At 34.6% G+C, this 19,842-nt stretch overlaps 3 protein-coding genes and 1 non-coding gene across 4 annotated transcripts in view; 2 read left to right on the forward strand and 2 right to left on the reverse strand.

Moving 5' to 3' along the window:
• LOC123661020 (pyruvate carboxylase, mitochondrial) overlaps positions 1-2,402 on the forward strand; it is a 52,795-nt gene extending 50,393 nt beyond the window's left edge. The window contains exons 23-25 of the mRNA XM_045596036.1: positions 293-454; positions 862-937; positions 1,572-2,402. Coding sequence (XP_045451992.1) covers positions 293-454; positions 862-937; positions 1,572-1,744 — 411 coding nt within the window. The 3' untranslated portion in view covers positions 1,745-2,402. The remainder of the gene's footprint in view (positions 1-292; positions 455-861; positions 938-1,571) is intronic.
• A 2,027-nt stretch (positions 2,403-4,429) lies between these two features.
• LOC123661017 lies at positions 4,430-9,704 on the reverse strand. Its single transcript, XM_045596033.1, has 5 exons — positions 9,346-9,704; positions 8,693-8,994; positions 6,788-6,870; positions 5,352-6,707; positions 4,430-5,239 (listed from the first exon to the last, which is right to left on the reverse strand). Exons 1-5 carry the CDS (start codon positions 9,455-9,457, stop codon positions 4,993-4,995), a joined length of 2,100 nt encoding a protein of 699 aa, XP_045451989.1. The 5' UTR covers positions 9,458-9,704; the 3' UTR covers positions 4,430-4,992.
• Positions 7,057-7,172, reverse strand: Trnal-caa. Its single transcript has 2 exons — positions 7,135-7,172; positions 7,057-7,101 (listed from the first exon to the last, which is right to left on the reverse strand). It is a non-coding gene; the product is annotated as a tRNA-Leu (tRNA).
• A 1,744-nt stretch (positions 9,705-11,448) lies between the features above and the next one.
• LOC123661019 (tethering factor for nuclear proteasome sts1) lies at positions 11,449-19,603 on the forward strand. Its single transcript, XM_045596035.1, has 3 exons — positions 11,449-11,577; positions 18,153-18,347; positions 18,638-19,603. The coding sequence occupies exons 2-3, from the start codon at positions 18,161-18,163 to the stop codon at positions 19,507-19,509; spliced, it is 1,059 nt and encodes a 352-aa protein (XP_045451991.1). The 5' UTR covers positions 11,449-11,577; positions 18,153-18,160; the 3' UTR covers positions 19,510-19,603.
• The last annotated feature ends 239 nt before the right edge of the window (positions 19,604-19,842 follow it).

Consider the following 19,842-nt stretch of genomic DNA (forward strand, 5'->3'; position numbering starts at 1 on the left):
TATTCGAAATTAGATGCAATCAATACTGTTTGCTTACCAATCATTACATTTTATTCTTTTATTAAATTTCTACTAAAAAAAAAAAAAAAAAAAAAAAACAATATGAATGCAAATAACCGTGAATAATATTTGTTGTAAGTTAATTACAAATAACTATACATATATATTTAAATAGCTATGTAACTGTTACCCGTAATTACTTTAACATAGAAAGTTAAAGTTGCAAAAGGTGTAATTTTCCACATCTTGCAGAAATAGTGTTTAAGCTAAAAAAATCATATCGATTTGACAGGTCGGTGAAACGATCGAGGTGAAGATCGAGCGCGGCAAGACGCTGGACATCAAGACACTGGCCGTCTCCGACGAGATGACGGCGGCCGGCGAGCGCGAGGTCTTCTTCGAGCTCAACGGGCAGCTGCGCTCCGTCTTCATCCGCGATGATCAGGCTAGCAAGGTAGCACCTCCAGACACCGCACGCTCCAAATGACACCCCACTCGACAAATGACACCCCACTCTCCAAATGACACCCCACTCTCCAAATGACACCCCACTCTCCAAATGACACCCCACTCTCCAAATGACACCCCACTCTCCAAATGACACCCCACCCTCCATCTGACATCTCTGTCACCTGAGTTATCAACCACCCACCTAACATCACCCTCACTTGACACCCCACCCAACTACCTGACATCCCACCTCCCCACCTGACATCCCACCCTTAACCTGACATACCGCCCTTAGGTGGGACACTCTCAACCTGATACCTTCCCACCTACACAACCGGAATATTTTTCGGAATATTTTTCATTGAACTAATATAAAATGAAGAATGATTAATGATGATATTTATTTTTAAGGAAATGAAAATCCATCCCAAAGCTGTGAAAGGTGACAAGAATCAAGTTGGAGCTCCGATGCCAGGCACTGTTTTAAGTAAGTATTGTTTTGTATATTCACTAATTATAGACCGTGCTGTGTGGCTACGGCACTAAAGAATTTAGCCATCCCCTCTCTTCCCGTGGGTGTCGTAAGAGGCGACTAAGGGATAAGAAGGTTCCACAACCATCTTGGAACTTAAGAAGCCGACCGATGGCGGGATAACCATCCAACTGCTGGCTTTGAAATACACAGGCCGAAGACGGGCAGCAGCGTCTTTGGTGCGACAAAGCCAGTACTGCGGTCACCAACACGCCTGCCCAGCGTGGTGACTATGGGCAAAACACATGAGTTCACGTTATTTTTGACGTAAACTTGTGGAGGCCTATGTCCAGCAGTGGACTGTATAGGCTGTAATGATGATGATGATGATAATTATAGACCGTGATTTTACCTGCTTAACTGGTACTATAAATACTTGCAAAGTAAAGCAAATTATAATATCGAAGTAATTAATTTTGACTTATTTGAAGTTAAATACACAATGATACTATTAATATATTAATTTGGCAATTGGCTCAACTTAAACTGATCCAACTTATTCTAGTAACTGCATTATCTTGAAAAAATTGGTATATATTTGACTCAATATATTCATGCATATAAAGCTACAAAATAATCTTTTTCACAGCCATCAAAGTAAAAGAAGGCGATAAGGTAGACAAAGGACAACCAATTGCAGTGTTATCAGCCATGAAAATGGAAATGATAGTCCAAGCTCCTCGAGCTGGCACCATTTCGTCTGTGACCATCACTAATGGCCAGAAGTTAGAGGGAGACGACCTGATCTGTACCATAGAATAAGTATAAATAAGATTCATTATCCTTTTATTTCAGTTTCTTCACTAACTGATATTAATACTGGTTTTATAATTTATTTACAAAACACAGAAATCACAATTTTCAAATTTTTTTTGTTATATTTGTTTTTCTTTAAACGTATTTTAGTTTTTTATTTTTTATTTGATGGTAAATGTAGATTATATTTTGGAGCGATGAGGGTTTAAAAAATACTGAAATTGTTAAAAAATCAATAATAAATTATGATTAATAAAATTACCTGTGATATTTAACCTATTAAATAGTGTCTGCAACACAAAATTTTTAACATCACAGTACAAAAAAGAGTTATTTAAGCTAAAATAATTTATACTTAGAGATTTTAAAATTTAAGAAAGCAATATGGAATGTTGATCCGAGTGGCTTATTATATTTCAGTTTACTACTAGCACTAGAATAGTCATTCCAGATTTATTTTTACTGATGTTTTATAATATAAGTTAAAATGCTGTTAATACACAAAAGACGAGAACTGAAGACATTTTGAACTGTCTATAAACAATTTACATATTATGTTAAATTATAATACTTTGTATAATTACGTGCTTCCAATAATTTGTTGACCTTTTTATTGTTAATTTTGCACATTTATAACTTAATTATTTAATAAATGTTTTAAATATTCACTTGTTTTATTTGTAATATTTTAAATTGATAAACTATTTTTATATAGTCCTAGGAAATAATAATAACAATATTAGTATTACCTAGGACTATATAAAAATAGTCCTAGGTATCTACATATATTGCCTAACATCAGTCCAATAAAAAATGTTTAAGTACATCATAATATCATTTGTATTCCTAATATTTGACGTCCACTTGCTTATATCAAATGTATAAAATAAGAAAAAAGAAGTGTCAATTTTTATGACGTGTAATTTTGTACTACGTTAATACAATATTTATGGATGTTACGATAACATTTTTACATTAACAATATGAGTGTAACAGGATATAAAATGTTAATCTTAAGTGTAATAAATGATATAAAAAATTTATATAATTGTCTCATTAGCAAAATATAGACGGTAAATTTAAAACCAACTGTTATATCATTTACGTTGCTATATAAAGCAGAACTTTGACATATCAAATAATATTTATATGTAGGTATTTCTAATCTATATGTTGTTTACCATAGGTATTCTGTTCATAATATATTATTCACAATTTTTTTTTGTTCATGTTGACTTTTTTTTTATTTCGTATAAATTTAATTAATAAGTAACGCTTCAGTCACATTATTTTATATTTAAATAATCCCAAACCTAATACTACAGGAGAAATGAAACTTGGTATTAAATTAATATGAAATTCTTGAATTTTTTGCATTTTTAATGCATATTATTCAAAAATTACTAATTTAATTGTAAAAATGTAAAAAGCGATTTTTCAAAACGCTATATAATTTTTAACTTACTCATTTTTTAATAAAAAGTTTAAGTAAGTAATCATTTCTATTTAAACCGGAAACGGATACAATAATTTGTTCTTAAATTTAGTTGTGTACAATATGACAAATGTGCCTTAGTACTTTCTAAAATTACTGAACAGAATATTCGAAAACACAATAATTCGAAACGGTTTTCTTTTTTTTTCAGTATGTAATAAAATTCGGGCAATTTTTTTACTTTTAGACAGACCCGCTTTCTTATGAAATTATTGGTAAGACAGAAATACACAAAAGTTATCATTTACTTTTAAGACAGTTGCTCAAGGAAGTATTTGCCTTACCTTACAAGATTATAAAGACTATATTCAGCCAATTACATTTTATTATTATTAAGTAATTATTCATGTACATACGTATCATTTTTATAAATATTTGATTTATCTAAATTTTTTAATCTCATTCATTTTCGCTTTTATTAAAGATTTATAATGAATAATTTCAAAATAAAGATATTTTATATCTACATATCTTAGAAATATTAAGCGTTAAGCTGTTGAAGCATCACACTCGATGTTTCAACAACTCATTAAGATTCTTTTAAAAGATTATATTTGAGTTAAAATTAGAACTTGCTTCTCATTCAAGGAAAATTGTTGGCATTGGGTGCGAAATTAACTGATACATTTAAACTTTCAGAACAAGCTTTTTTATAAAGTGTTTAAAATTACAAATAGCTAATGTTGAAATACTGCTGTGCATAGGCCTCTTTCTCCCCTAAGATAAGAATATAAAATATATTCAAATTATGAACTATTTCATAAAAGAAATACATATTTCTAATGTTTCTACATAATATGAAGCTAAATATAAAATAAAATTTAAATAAAATTTTACGATTCTTAAATATTTATTAAAGCTTAGTACACTATAATAAAATGAAAATGGCTAGATAATACTTTTAGTTTTTAAGACGCAAATATTTTTATGTTAAATATAATAAAATGATTTTGATGGCAATGTGAGAATACTGACAGCCCCAAAAATTTAATTTTGAGTAGAATCAGTTATTTTTAATAAGAAATTTATAAATGCTAAGTAATTTGAGATCATCATATTTTCTCACTAATTTAAACATCGCCTTAAATAAAAACAGAATTATAGTAAAATTGTCATATTAGTAGTATTCTGTCTACCAGAATTTGGCAAGCATTATAAAGTAGGTTTTTAATAAAACAAAATATATGAATATTTAGGACACAGTTTATATAATATTTAAGAAACATTATGATAAAATATATTTATAACTTGGCATTTTATTATTCAGCCTAATATTTAAAGACCTTCATAAATCACAATATATGGTGTTAATTTTTTTTTTTAACATTAAAAGTGGTAGTCCATTTATAATAAAAAACCGTAACTTTTTAAAAATTATTTCTCAATTATTAACTTTATATTAGTTAAGAAAGATTAGTGTTTTCAAATCCAACAGTTACAAAAGAAGAACACCAAAATATAGTAATAGTCTTAAAATAATAATGTGTCATTGTTATGTGTATTTCATTTAATACTATTACTACACAATTTAATGTATGTAACCTTTTATAGTTTTACAAAAAAAATTAAATGATAGCATTGATATATTTTTATTCCATGTTTAACATTCGTAATTGCTACATTCATTAAGTTCTTTTAAATTTTATTCCATTTGGTTTTCTCTTGTTTAGATCTTCATGCCCTTGCAGAAGGTCACTCGTCCAATGAATGAATCAAATTTGGATCAAATACCCTCAAATATGTGAATAATTAATTATCTTCAATCTAATTCACCCGGATGTAACAAAGATTTGTCAACTTGGGCATATGCAAATGATTCTGCTATTTCGGAGGTAATGTCTGTTTGTTTTGAATCTGGAACGGTGTCATCGATATCATTTGCCGAGGTCACTGAATTTGGATCACTTAGACTGCTGTCAGCTTCCTCCCCATAGCATCTACGTTTGTGATCGGAAGGTAAATTGCGATAAGAGGAATTTTCTACCCGAATAGCTTGCGTTGTATTACTGAAATATTAGAAAAAAGTTGAAATAATTAAGGCATATATTTTATTATAGAATGTTTACTGCAATGGCTACAGAGTTCTTAAATATACAAATATAGTTATCACAGTAATACCTTGTTTTTCTCAAAATAGGACGACCCATTTCCACTTGCAGCTCCAGTGAATATAGCTTCGCTAATGACTCCAATTTTTCTTTTTCAACAGGATCTTGGAAACTAGGTAACTTCAGCTCAGTTTGGCACGAGTCTTGCAAAAATTTTGACAACTGCTCATTTGCTGCACTTAGTATAAGGAAGCCTGGTCTTTCTTCTCGTATTCGTCTACACCCAGCTCTTATTTCCCGTATTTCTGACACCCCAGTGTTGCCCATCGAATGTTCGCTGTAATAATGATCACTTTGAGGAGATTTTTCACTTAGATTCAGATCACTAGACGATGTTTTCTGCAGAGTGAAGTTTGTGCGCGGCGTCTGATTAAACTCTTCTTTCTTCTCAGACTTTTCTTGAAACTTCTGAAAGGAATGAAAAAACGACTCATCCGCGTTCTGTCCTGAAACCCCCGCGTTTCTTATATCGCTAAATGTCGAATATGACGAATGTGGGAGTATCTCTTTTTCTTTCAAAACCTCGTCTTCAACATCGATTACGGTTTTCGAATCAGACATCATAGCGTCATCGTCATTGCCCGAATCGACTTTAGCTCTTTTCTTTTTATACCTATTCTTACAGCTGGCCCATCCACTTTTAACTAGCAATTTTTCCTTCTTCAATCTTTTTGGTGGTGGCATGTTGCTCACTGACTTCGTACAGTTAGTAATTACAGATTTAGATGATTTGAAAGTTAGGCTCTTATTGAAAACCTTTAGCTCCTCAATACCTGGCCAATCTGTAAGTTCATCATCACCTTCCCTATCGCTGTCATTGGTCACTACACCGTCAGAATCACTACTACTCAAAGAACTACTTTCATTGCCTGTACAGTCCATACCGCTATTGGAATCGTCAAACTGTAACGGATTTCTTAAAACATTGGGTGGATGTGTTTTATTCAGCATTTTATATTTTCTTTGATACTTTCCATCGACATTACTCTTGCCTGTACTTGTGGTAGCATTGAAGAATGGCGGTAAATCTGTCGCTATTCTGTAACCAGTTAATTTACACAGCGTAGGTACGCCATTTTTAGATAAATTTTTATAGACAAAATTAAAGCTGGAGCTTCCAGGCAGTGATGGTGTATTGGAAAACGACGATTTCGCTTCCTCAGTATTTTGAGATTTCAGTACAATTTTTCCCGGTTTTAAAACGGATTCTCTTCTTTTCTTTTCTGTGTCGTATTTTCTAGATTTAATGTCGTTTTTAAAGAAAGCAGACTTCGAGGAACATCCGCCGCTGAACGATCTCTCTCTCATCTCACAACCTTCGCCTTTATCTCGATGGGACCATTTCCGTTTTCCGCAAAATGCACTCCTGTAATAAGAAAGTATTTATAAATTCATTAAATATCACAAATCATAAAAGTTATTACTTCGTTATCGACAACAACTTACCTTTCTTGTTTTTGTTTACAGCCGTGGAGTGAAGGCGAACCGCTGTGTGTCGGATTTGTGATCGTCACTGGCAAGGAATTAGGCTAAAAAAAAATCAGTTAAATTAATTTAATAATTATATTTACCTAAAAAAGTCATTTCATACAATGTCAAACAAAAAATTCAACCATCTCGATTTCAATAAAAACGAAAAATTATATCTAAATACGATTTCCTAAATAAATTACGACAATTACCTATATATAATAATTAAAAAAGAAAAAAAACTTTGTCAGAAGTGGGATTCGAACCCACGCCCTCAGAGAGGACCAGAACAACTCGAACCCGTTTTCAACGGGCAAGGGAACCTTGAGTCTGGCGCCTTAGACCGCTCGGCCATCCTGACGTATGACTAAGTAGTCGAAAATGTCGATCAGTTACTAAACACAATTTAAGTATTAAAACTATTATAATTAGTAACAGTTTGATATATTGTGATGTACCTTAGAACGTGACATAATGACTGTTATGACTATTACATTTTTATTTAAGTACATAATCCACAAAAACATTTTTTTTACTATTTGCGAGGAATTTAACTTCTATTTTACAATTTTTCGTTTTATAAAGATACATGTTGTTTATTTTTATCGTAATACCTAAACATCGTAAATAAATCGTAATAATAGTAACACAATCATCAACATCTATGCAAAATTTGTTATTGAATAACAGTTAGGTACCCTCTTTTTTCGTTTTTAAATTAATTTAATTTCTTTTTGATAAAAAAAAAATAAATAAAAAATAATGTCATGTTTTATTTTGTACATTTGTAAATTTAGAAAATGTCTAAATTTGTAGTTATTTTAATGATGTTAAAATATGAAAATTAATCCTAGTTAATATTAGAATATACCTATTGTTTATTATTATATAAATTTTATTGTTAATTTTTTAACTGATTTTAGCTTTGTGAAATTTAGGCAATATTTAACTACATAATAGCATTGTTCTAACATTCGTAATTATGTAATCCTCTTACTTATTCAATATTTTACCACATTTTTTTTTTGTACCAATTGTATTAGTATATATATTGTATTAGTACACTGTTACTATATGTATTTATAGTAACAGTAATATTTACAAGTATTATCTTGAAAAGTTTGGTACAATATTTACTTCACAAACACTATCAACTTTCACTGAAATGTTGAAGTTGATATTATTCTAACCAAATAAACAAAGCAACACGAAACTACTTTTTTCTTTTCAGAAATAAGGCCACACTATGTAAGTTTTTAGCTGTGTGGTTACGGCAAAAAAGACTATATCCACCCCTTATCTTCCTGTGGGTGTCGTAAGAGGCAACTAAGGGATTCCACACCACAGTTCCACTACCACCTTGGAACTTAAAAAGCTGACCGATGACGGGATAACTAAACAACCACTGGCTTTGAAATACACAGGCCGATGATGGACAGCAGTGTCTTCTATATGACAAGGCCAGCCCTGTGGTCACCTACCCACCTGCCCAGCGTAGTGACTATGGGCAAAACTCACGCTATTTTTGGTGCAAACTTGTGGAGGCCTATGTCCAGCAGCAAACTGAGATAGGCTGAAGTGATGATGATGATGTAAGTTATGATACTTAGCTATACTACTCTTTTTTTTCTGTATATGTAATATTTTTGTTTTAGAAGTTCACATTTTTTATAATTTTATTACATTTAGTGATTAAATTTTAGACAGTGTAAATTAAAAAAATCATGAAGTAATAATTAATTATTATGCTTTATTGATTAGAACAGAACTAAACTAAGACACTTATTACTGAAATCAATGTTCAGATAATATAAGAAATAGCTCATATATTAATTATCTTCGATCCCCATAAATAAAAACTGAAAAATATATTAATCTTACTTCTGTAGTAATGGATAAGATCTCCACTGGTGGTGTGTGCTTGCCGACACTGTATTCAACTGGCATTTTTTTATACTTTCGTTTCCTTCTCGCATTGGCAGGTCGTGTCGGAGAAAAGTTTTCATTGAAAGAGTCTGACTCAAAATTTCCTATCTGGCAATAGTGTCGAGACTTATGATTAGTTGATTTGTGTATGTTAAGTTGAGGGTCATCAGAGTCCGACAACGGTTGCGTGATGAGAGGGGCCTGAGGTGGGCTACTTGAACTACCATCTTCCACAAGGCTTACTGAAACTGCAGCAGCTGTAATAGAAAAGATTACAATGTATATGATATTAAATAAATATAATTTTATTTATTAATTTCCACCTATATTAAGTAATTAATGAACAATTAAAGCAAGGCTGAATGCATACTAAGTAAAATTAAATTACATTTTGAAAGCTACTTCCAAATTTTTTAAAGTTACTTCCTGAACCTGTATTATAAATATACTTAAAAAGAAATATTCGTATCTGGTCAGGTCATAAACAAAGAGAGTTATAGAATTATGATTAAATCAGTCTAGATTTATTATTTATTTCGTTTTTAGTAATAAAAATATCACGAATTACGAAAAAAAGTACGAAGATATATAAATAAAAAGAAACTTACGCAAATTTCCAGCGGACCTGGTACGTCGTCGCAAGCCGATCTTTCTCCGCTCCTGTCTCCCACAATTACTCTCCTCCAAAGCCAGATTTAAATCGTGCGACAGCCTCTCCATAGTATTTAAAGTAATTACTCATAAACACTCATTATCAACAAACGATGTACGCATTGACATCTAGAACTTACTATATGACCGGCTCTACTTTATTTACACCTTTATTTGCCCTACTTCCTAGCGCGTCCTTTCACAAATAATTAGTTTTAAGCTTGCATCAAAAGCTACATCATTATCATACGTTTTGTTTATTACAGTAAAGAAGAGTACCTACACATTATTTTACATTCAACAAGTAAAAAAATTAATTATTATAAGTGATTCCTACTTATTGGATATGACACTTTTCGTGAAATAAATCTTACAAATTTATATAAATATAATGAAATTTGGAGAATTTTTAAACTAATATTATCATAAACATTACGAAAGGTATACTATACATCAATGTAAGTCTGAACTTCTGAAGTATACATACAGTAGTCAATACCTAAGTCTGTACACCATAAAATTGTAAAGGTAAATTCACTGAATGAAAACGTATAATGTCGATAGTGTTGCAACCTGTAAGTTCATATTCATAGTGAAAGTAACAAATGTGAATATTTCATTCATAATATTAATATAATATATAATAATACACTGTACGATAACTAACGTACAAGTACAACGGTACAAAACAAATACAACCTTATAACCTATTACTATACTTATGTATCAACATTAATATAAATTTTTCAGGAATTCAAAAAACTTTTAGTTCCCATAAAAGTAAAACTTTCTGTTTTTAATGAAACAACTTTTTTCTGTTTTTAGTTTTAATTCAATTTTATGTTTGAAATATGTTTTACTACTAATGTAAAATGATTTAAAATTTCGATTATAAAGGCCTGTAAAACTCCCAAAATCTAAACAAAATACTCTTTAGAGAAATTCAAATACGGGTGGTTTGTCGGTTGTGCGTCAATCTTCAATCTATTACGAATTTATTTAAGAGCTAATTTTTGGAATCGCATAGAAGTTTATTTGTCAACCTAGTAAAATAGGTAGTGTTATGTCGAGGTCAATAGATTATTACAATACTTAGTACAATAAAGAATATATATACTTGAATTCAGTGGGTAATATAAAACTTCACATTCATCGCATTCATCCAATAAGATCCCACTGTTGGGTATAAGTCTCTTTCATTATGTAGGAGAAGAATTGAAGATTATCCACCACGCTGCTCCACTGCATGTTGGCGGATATCTTTTCTACTGTGAATAACGATCGCCATCAGGTATTTATGATAACAACCAGGACCGACAGCTTAACGTGCTCTCCGAGGCACGAAGGAAATATTTGTACAGATACAAATATCCTTCCCGAGCGGGAATCGAACCCGCAAACTAACGGTGTTTTAGGTTCTACTCGCACCACTACACTAAAGCGATTGTTACTGAAAAACTTATTCAAGAAATTGTTTCAATAAAATAAATACGGGACTATACTATTTGACTAGCCGGTTGACGCAGTTTGTAATGAACCTTGCTTTCTACTCCGGGGGTTGTGGGTTTGATTCCCACCCCGAGTTTGGGTGTAATATATAATTATTTATATATGTAGTATTAAATGTAGCTATACCAGTCGGTTGTTACCGATAATACAAGCATTAAATTGCTTACTTTAGGCACAGACGCTTAGGTCAGTTGCTTATTCCATATTCCATCATTTAACGATAGCAATTAACGGTAGCGGTATACGGGTATAGACATGTAACGTTAAATATAAGTAATATAACAATAAGTTACTTAATTCCGGTGAAAATATATCGGTAAAATGGCTCAAAAATAAAGTAATATAAGTTAAGGTATCGTTATTCTATAAATAACATTTTGGCTAGACAAAGTAACGTTACCGACTTTAAAATTTAATTTTAAACGGCATCCCAAACCCTGTCTGAAAAACCCATATTTTATTATAGCACAAAATATTAACTTTATTAATTTGGAACACAGCTATTGCAATCTTTCGAAATGACCGTTGTTGGTTGTTGTACATCTGTCAATTTGTGCGCCAATATTTCGTCTAAAGTAAGTTTGTTGTTTTCAACAAATTTAACTTCAGTTGTTACTTGTTTAGTGTGCATTCGAATGAAACGTAAGCGGATTTTCGAACTGAAATCATTAAAAGTTTTTGTAAGTAAATTTATTTTTAAAATATATTAATTTACGGTAAAACGATAAAAATTTTGCTTGCTTACAACCAAAAATGCTTACTCAATTTTAATGTTTTATTTTCCAAATAAAATTGAGAACTGTATGAATTAAGAAACTGTTTTTATGTTACTTTTTAATTGGTTATATGAATTTTGAGTTTAGGAATTAACGTCGTTGTCGTCTTAACATACCGTTAGATGTTTTTCTTACTACGATTCAGGTCAGTTTCAGTTATTAGTTTATTTTGGAGTCATCTGTAATCATCAAGTAATAATTATTTTCTAAACATTCTTATCTTATAAATATATTTATCTTCTTCATCAGGGTATATTTAGAGCGCTTTTTAGGCATTTTATCCTTAATAAGTCAACAGACTTGTGTTATTTTCAACATGCAGTGGAGCCCCAGCAACTCGACAAATGTTTGCAGGATAGTGTCGAACTATCGAATTTGTCGGATTATAGAGTACTGCCCAACACTATAGGTCCAGTTTTTTTTTTTTTTACATAAGAGTACTGTGTAATCCGACAAAGTACAGAACTAATGATAAGATTCTATATCTTATACTCTGAAGTACAAATCATACTTTATTGTGAATGTATGTGAAATTTAGCAAATTAAACAACTTTTATTATAAAATTAACATCATTAATGCTATAGAACTTACAACAAAAAAATAAAACTTGTCATTATGAAGTATGTACATACTACATAATAAAAAGTTCACAGTATGTACAAATGTATATACTAAAACAATCAAAAATTATGATTAAAAATTATAATATGAATCAATCAATTTATCAAACATGACATTCAAACTAAGCAATCAGAATAAAAACAATACTTATGTATCGAGCACAATAGTGGTAGCATGTACAAGTTATAACCTGCTGAATTATTATCTACATTAGCAAAAATTGCAAAAAATATTAAATAATAATAGACATATTAGATAACAGGAGATGCTGAATTAGACAGCGTCTGGATTACCAAGGCTCCACTGTACCCATGTAACTTTTTTCTATTAATATTGTGCTTGTGGAACTGCTTATATATAAATTTCTCGTGTCACAATGCTATTTACCATACTCCTCTCAAACGGCTAGACCGATTTTTATGACATTTTGTGTGCATATTGGGTAGGTTTGAGAATCGGCCAACATTTATTTTACATACCCCTAAAATACAAGGAGGGGGAAAATAAAGGGGTTAATAATAAATATGGCAAAATAACGTTTACTGGGACAGCAAGTATTATCTAAATTTCTCTTATTTACGCTCAAAATCTTTTATTAAGTAATTGGTAAGTAAACAGTTTATAATTTACTATTTAAAAACATCACGATCATTCATCAAGTTTTTTTAATATTGTTTTTTTTTTTTTATGTTTACACAATGCAATCATGTTAAGACTGAATTAAAAATAAAAGGTGCATTCAGTCATGATTGGAATTAGTCTTGGGCTTAAGCGGACATTGTCAGGTGCGCACTCTATTCGTACAATTCGAAAAATGTACTAGTACACCTTATTAGTACTATTAGTACTTATAGTACCTGGCTACAAAACAGTGTACAGGTCGAAATACTTTTTTTTCATTATTTTCATATTTTTTTTGTCTTCTAGCACTAAAGATACGCTTGTGAAATAACAACAAACCTTGTTATACAAATTATTTGATTTCCATAAATATAACTTAAACAAATTCCTTTTATGTAAAAGTGTATTTAAATGGTTTTTGAAATCACTAAAATTCTCAATTCTTACTTACCTACGCTAAACAAAAACTATAACAAAAAAAAATTACTTTTGCGTAAAAGGAATTAGTTTATGTATGTCCATAAAACTTTGATTAAAAAGGGGACATTAAAACGCGAAATGAATAGAATGCGCTACGCGATGTAATCCGTATCTCGTAGGTCTTAACAAATCCAACATTAATCGTTCGTTCGTACCGTTCCGCTGTATAGTTCTGTTTCATTTTAGAGCTAATGAATGCCGTACGAATAACATCATCTCGGATAGTCGAACAATCGGACAGTCAGACAGTCGGACAGCAATCGGACAGTCGGACAGCAATCGGACAGTCGGACAGCAATCGGACAGTCGGACAGCAATCGGATAGTCGGACAGTGTGATACTCGGACCCATAGACGTACAATACAAACTCATCGGACCCCGGTGAACTGTGATAGTTGATAGTACTGTTACAGTGTACGATTAGTCCGATTAGGTCCGAATAGCGATTAACGTTTGGTACTATTACATTTCGTACCTTACTAAGTAACGTAACCTTTTAGTACATCGTACATGTGCTACCCAAGACTAATTGGAATATTTTTGGAATATTTTGATAATCCAAAAGATTAACTGACAAAAACATTAATTGATTTATTGATTTATTGTCTTTATAATTTTTCGTATTTATTTACACATAATAAATATTGTTTGTTAATGTAAAAATATAAAATGCCAAGAAAAGAACACATGTGAGCATGCTAAGTGAAGTCTACCTTGTAAAAAGATTAAGACGCCTTGTATCTTTAAGTTCATATAATATTAATAATATACTTTATTGCAAAACAAAATAAAGAACAAATATATACAATTACAATTATATGTTGTATAACAAGGCGGTCTTATTACTACGAGTAAAAAGCAATTTCTTACACAATATGTTAGTGACAGGAATATACAAATCTTAATGAGGCTATGAAAATTCAGAAACAAATTTAGAAAAAATTACACTTATAGAAATTTCGCAATTATTTTAGTTTGCGATTTTACCTCACTCACGTTAACTTGAAACTTTTTGTGGTTCGTAACCTTATTTATTTATCCAGTTTTTCCAAAATAAGTGTAGGACTGTATTTCCGTCTATAACTATTCGTCTATAAAGTACTTTTGAGTAAATGGTAAGATTGAAATGTTCGATAAAATTATTACAAAGCATAATAAATAACTTAATGTTTTAAAGTAAGTATTTTATATATGTAAGTGTTATGTATGTTTATTATTATTATATATTGTCTATTAGTACTTTGTTCGAGTATTCTAATTCGCACACCAATCGTTTGTTTACTTCCTAACTGCCGTTTCTATTTCGTGTCCTATACCCAAAGGTTGTCTGGAAGAGATCGCTCTTTCAGCGATAAGACCGCCTTTGTACATCTTTCATTTTATGTTTTTTTTCTCTGTTGTTTCTTTTAATGGTGTACAATAAAGAGTATTATTATAAATAACTTAAATAAGTACCAATTTACCAACTTACCCTGTAATAAAATCGAAGGGGAAGTTTGAATCAATGTAAAAATATGTAAAGTTAACTTTTTATTAATTGATTGCTTACAACAGACATGTTATCAGTCAAAGCATCAAACGTAAATAGGACGAAATAAAGTGGGTTTGCATTCTTATCTACTTAAACTAGTTTTTGAGGTAGTCCCGCATGCAGTGATTCGGGAGGCACTGAAATTCTTCGGAGTACCCCCGTATCTAGGGAGGCTGCTGGAGGCGTACCTCTCCGATCGCAAAGTAGGCCTCGAAAATCGGTCGGGGTCCGTGGAGTGGCGGTGGGTCGGCTGCGGTGTCCCACAGGGATCGGTGCTGGGCCCGATCCTGTGGGACATCGGATACGACTGGGTCCTGCGAGGCCGTCTCCTCCCCGGGATGGGTGTCATTTGCTACGCGGATGACACTCTCGTTTACTCCCGGGGACGAGACTATAAGGAGGCGGCGCGGCTGGCTGAGGTCGGACTCGACCTCGTGATCAGCCGCATAAAGAGTTTGGGGCTTCGTGTCAGAATTGAAAAGACCGAAGCCCTCCTCTTCCGCGGGACCGGACGCAAGGGACCCCCACCGGGGGCTACCCTGCAGATCGGAGAGGGGAGGGTCAGGATGAGCTCTTAAATGAAATATTTGGGGCTCATCCTTGACGGAGGGTGGACCTTCGGTCCACACTTCGCTATGGTGGGACCGAAGGTCGTGAAGGTGGCGAGCGCACCGGGCAGACTCCTCCCGAACCTTCGGAGGACCCAGCGCCGCCTGCAGGCAGCTATATTCCGGAGTCTGCCGGAGTATGGCGACGTACGGTGCCCCGGTTTGGGCGGATCGCCTCACTGCGAAGAATAAGGCCGCACTGCGGTCGGCGCAGAAGATCATCGCGGTGAGGGTGATTCGGGGGTATCGTACGGTATCGTGGGCTGCAGCTACTGCACTAGCTGGCGACCCCCCGTGGGAGCTCGTGGCGGAGGTCCTTGCCGAGACCTACTCATACGTCTCGGGTAGGAGGGCTCTCGGTGAGAACCTCACGTTGGACGGGATCCTACGGGTGCGCCGGATGGGGCAAGAAGCATTAATGCGGAGGTGGGGGGAGGACCTGGTGGAGCAGCCGTATGGCACACGCGTAACGGCTGCCTTGCGCCCGGTCCTTGAGCGGTGGATGCGCCGTAAGCGCAAACCCCTCACCTTCCGTCTGACGCAGGTTCTCACCGGGCACGGCTGCTTTGGTGAATACTTGTGTCGGACGGCCCAAAGGGAGCCGACGACTGAATGTCACGATTGTGGCGCGGCGGTGGACTCTGCCCAGCACACCCTCGAGGTGTGCCCGAGATGGGCGGCGCTACGTCGCGATCTGACGACAGTCCTCGGAGGGGACTTGTCACTGCCGAGCGTTATCACCGCGATGCTCGGTGACGACGAGTCCTGGAAGGCGATGGTCTCCTTCTGCGAGACAGTAATGTCCCAGAAGGAGAACGACGAGCGGATGAGAGAGGGGGCCGCCGATGAGGCCTCCGTCCGCAGGCGACGAACGGGGGTGCGTAGGAGGCGCTACTTAATGCGTCTCCAGTAACGCCCCTGTGCCCATGTCGGGCCGGGATGGGAACCCGGTCCTGCTAGACATGGCATCGTCGGGATTGTTCAGAGGTGAGCCGGACAGTCCCATGGAGGAGAAGTCTGGTCTTTTCGCCGAGGCCAGCTTGTCGCTGGAGGGATCCTGTTGCCTGCAGTTCCGGGACCCTCCAATTAAAGCGGCTGAAGGCTCCCGCAGGGGTTTTGGTCGGTAGTGCACCCCCAAGTGCTAAGCCGACATACGGTCTAGGAATGCCTACCCGGGCATCCTGGATATCACCCGTAAATGGGTTACCCTGCGATATCAAAAAAAAAAAAAAAAAAGTTTTTGAGGTAGAGCACTGCAGGATATTATCTGTTTAAAATCTGGAGAAGCTCGTTTGAGGGAGTATACCTCAACTTTACAGAAGATCACAGCGAAATAATAATGTTCTCAAGTACTGTTATGATCCTGTGTTGAGTTGGCCAGCGCTCCTAGGGAGGTTTGGAGGTAGGGTCACCAACTCGTTTGCAATATTTCTGGTTTTATAGACATCTATAGACTTCGTTAACTGCTTATCATCAGGTGGGCCATAAGCTTGATTAATGACCTATTTGCATAAAAAATTAAACTAAGGAACGTTTCGTATTTTGCTGTATATACAATCTTAGACAAATGCACCTTATTTAATAAATTAGTATGTGGAAAAGAAAATACAATATTATCACAATATATTACTGTCTACATTTAGATTCTCTAACACTATTTTTCTCTGGATCTTTGGACTAGTATCTGACATAAATCACCAGAGGGTGTGGAAGTTTAACAACTTTATTTATGGTACAAGCTATCAGAAAATATTAGAATAAATAAATTCCAAATAACTGGCTTCAGATGACTAAACCGTGTGTGAGATATTTTATGCTAACTTCTATCGTAGGCCAGCTTACAATTAGCAACCCATATTTTAATCGTATATTTTCTATCAAGTTTTACTCATCCATAACCTATGTATGGACTAAGTATTATTTTAAAAACTTAATGTATTTTCATCATCATCATCATCATCACTTCACACACAACCTATCGCAGTCTACTGCTGGACAAGTTCGCGCCAAAAACTGCAGCTTTTTAGCAATGAGTGACTGAGCTAGTACATTATAGATTTCACTGCCAATACTGACATTTCAGTCTTTTTAAAATAGATAGTCTGCTGTGTGGTTACGGCATCAAAGAATATAGCCAACCCCTCTCTTCCCGTGGGTGTCGTAAGAGGCGACTAAGAGATAACACAGTTCCACTACTACCTTGGAACTTAAAAAGCCGACCGATGGTGGGATAACCATCCAACTGCTGGCTTTGAAATACACAGGCCGAAGACGGGCAGCAGCGTCTTCGGTGCGACAAAGCCAGCCCTTGCGGTCACTAACCCGTCTGCCCTTCGTGGTGACTATGGGCAAAATGTCCGTAGTGGATTGCGAAAGGCTGCTGTGATGATGATGATGATGATGATGATGATGATGATGATGAAAGAAGTTTTACTTCAGTCGTGTGGTCTAATGCACACTCCTTTTTAAGTACATTTTTAAACATCCTGTTTGAAATACATACCTTATTTAGATAGTCTTAAAAAATTTAAGTTTAAATTTGCGAAATTATGGATCCTCAGTTATGGATTATGGATAGCCTCATAATAAGACAATGTTTTGCACAATATTTTCATAGTAAGGGTGATGGAGGCGTCACCAGACGCTCCCAGGCGCACCCGAGCTGCTTTGGCTGAAATTCCCGCGCGTCTTGATCGTTTGCGAGTCACACCCTTGAGACCTCTGACTAACACTCGAGAGCAGTCGCCGGCCCTTCCGCCAGGGTATTTAAGCCCCGCGCCCTCGCCTGATGAGTTTCTCATCCAGCAAAGAGGTACGTGTTTCTTGTATTTTTTGTAAATATTTTGTATATACGATTATGTGTAAGCGTAATGATTTATAGACGTAAAGAGAACTATGTTTAAATGAGCTGATATCATCATTATAGAACTAATTAAAAAAATGCCCTTCTATTACTTTCACCCTAGAAGAGTACAGGCTACACAACTACGCCATAACTGTTTTGAAATATATATTTATTAAGTTCTATAAGTCTACCCACTTTTTAAGGATTGTTAATGTTTTTTTTTAGAATTCACTTTAAAAATTTATTAATATTTCTAGGTCGTAAACGGCTCCCAGTGACGTGGTCACCGGACATCGATTTAAAGCGATCAGCTTTCGAATCAACTGTCCGTACACCACCTAAAAACACTCCAGGAAGGAATTCACCACCAAAACTCGGTGTAACATTACGATCCACCCCCAGAAAACGTCTTCTATTAGGCGATGTCGAACGAGTACCACTAACCCCTGAAAAAATTGACTTTAGCGACATCAGTACACCTCAAAAATTTAAAATCAACAGTCCAATCAAAGTAACTCCGCCATTAAAGCGATCGCGTCTTGAAAAGGTTTTCGATGGAGAATATAAAGGACCTTTAGACACTGCTCTGAAAGGGTTGAGTCCGACTCAACTAATACACATGATAAAAAAGATAACTTACAAACACCCCGATATTGAACAAGAGATACGTAGAGAAATGCCTGCCCCGGACTTATCTCCTTTGGAAGAGAAGCTGTATTATCTAAAGTCTAACATTTTTAAAAGTTTGCCCACAACTCGCTTGACCTCTAAAACTGACTCACCCGCATATTCACGGGTCGCGATACATCTCGCCGCTTTCAAAAAGTGTCTCGTCGAGCAAGGTAAAATCTTGGTCGATTCCCAACATTGGGAATCTGTAATGAAATACGTTTTTCTCGCTTGGAGTTACGCGAGATCGACACCAGTATGGGATAATCACATCCATAACGCGCACAGGAAACAATGCTTTAAAGCACTCGGTAATTTTTGTATGACGGCCCTCAAAAAGGGTAGTTTTGATAAAGATTTCATAGCTGATGTTGAAGATAAACTTCAAACTATGGAAGCTGATAGTAACGAAGTCCAATCGTGCCTTAAATATATCCGAGGACAGTTAAGAGATCTTTAAGAAATTGGACAATGACAGCGTTGTGTTTTGAAGATTAAAGCCCCCCCCCCCCTTAAATTGCAGAAAAGAAAAAAACAGTATCAGATTGTTATTTTAAAAACTCAATGTTTTTTTAACAACGAAATTTTTCAGATCCAGTCTAACGATAAGTATTGGAACCTATTTAATTTATTTAAAAGCAAGTTGTAAATGATGTAAACATCTTAAACAAAGTTTGAAGTTAGTCCTTTTTTTTTAAATAGCCTGTTTCAAAGTAATTTTCTTTCAAATGTCGTCAATTGTGAAAATATGAAGATATATAAAATCCAAAATTAAGACTAGTTTTGTACTCAG

This window comes from Melitaea cinxia, chromosome 16 (genome assembly GCF_905220565.1).
Source record: "Melitaea cinxia chromosome 16, ilMelCinx1.1, whole genome shotgun sequence".
In the NCBI taxonomy this organism is placed as follows: Eukaryota; Metazoa; Arthropoda; class Insecta; order Lepidoptera; family Nymphalidae; genus Melitaea; species Melitaea cinxia.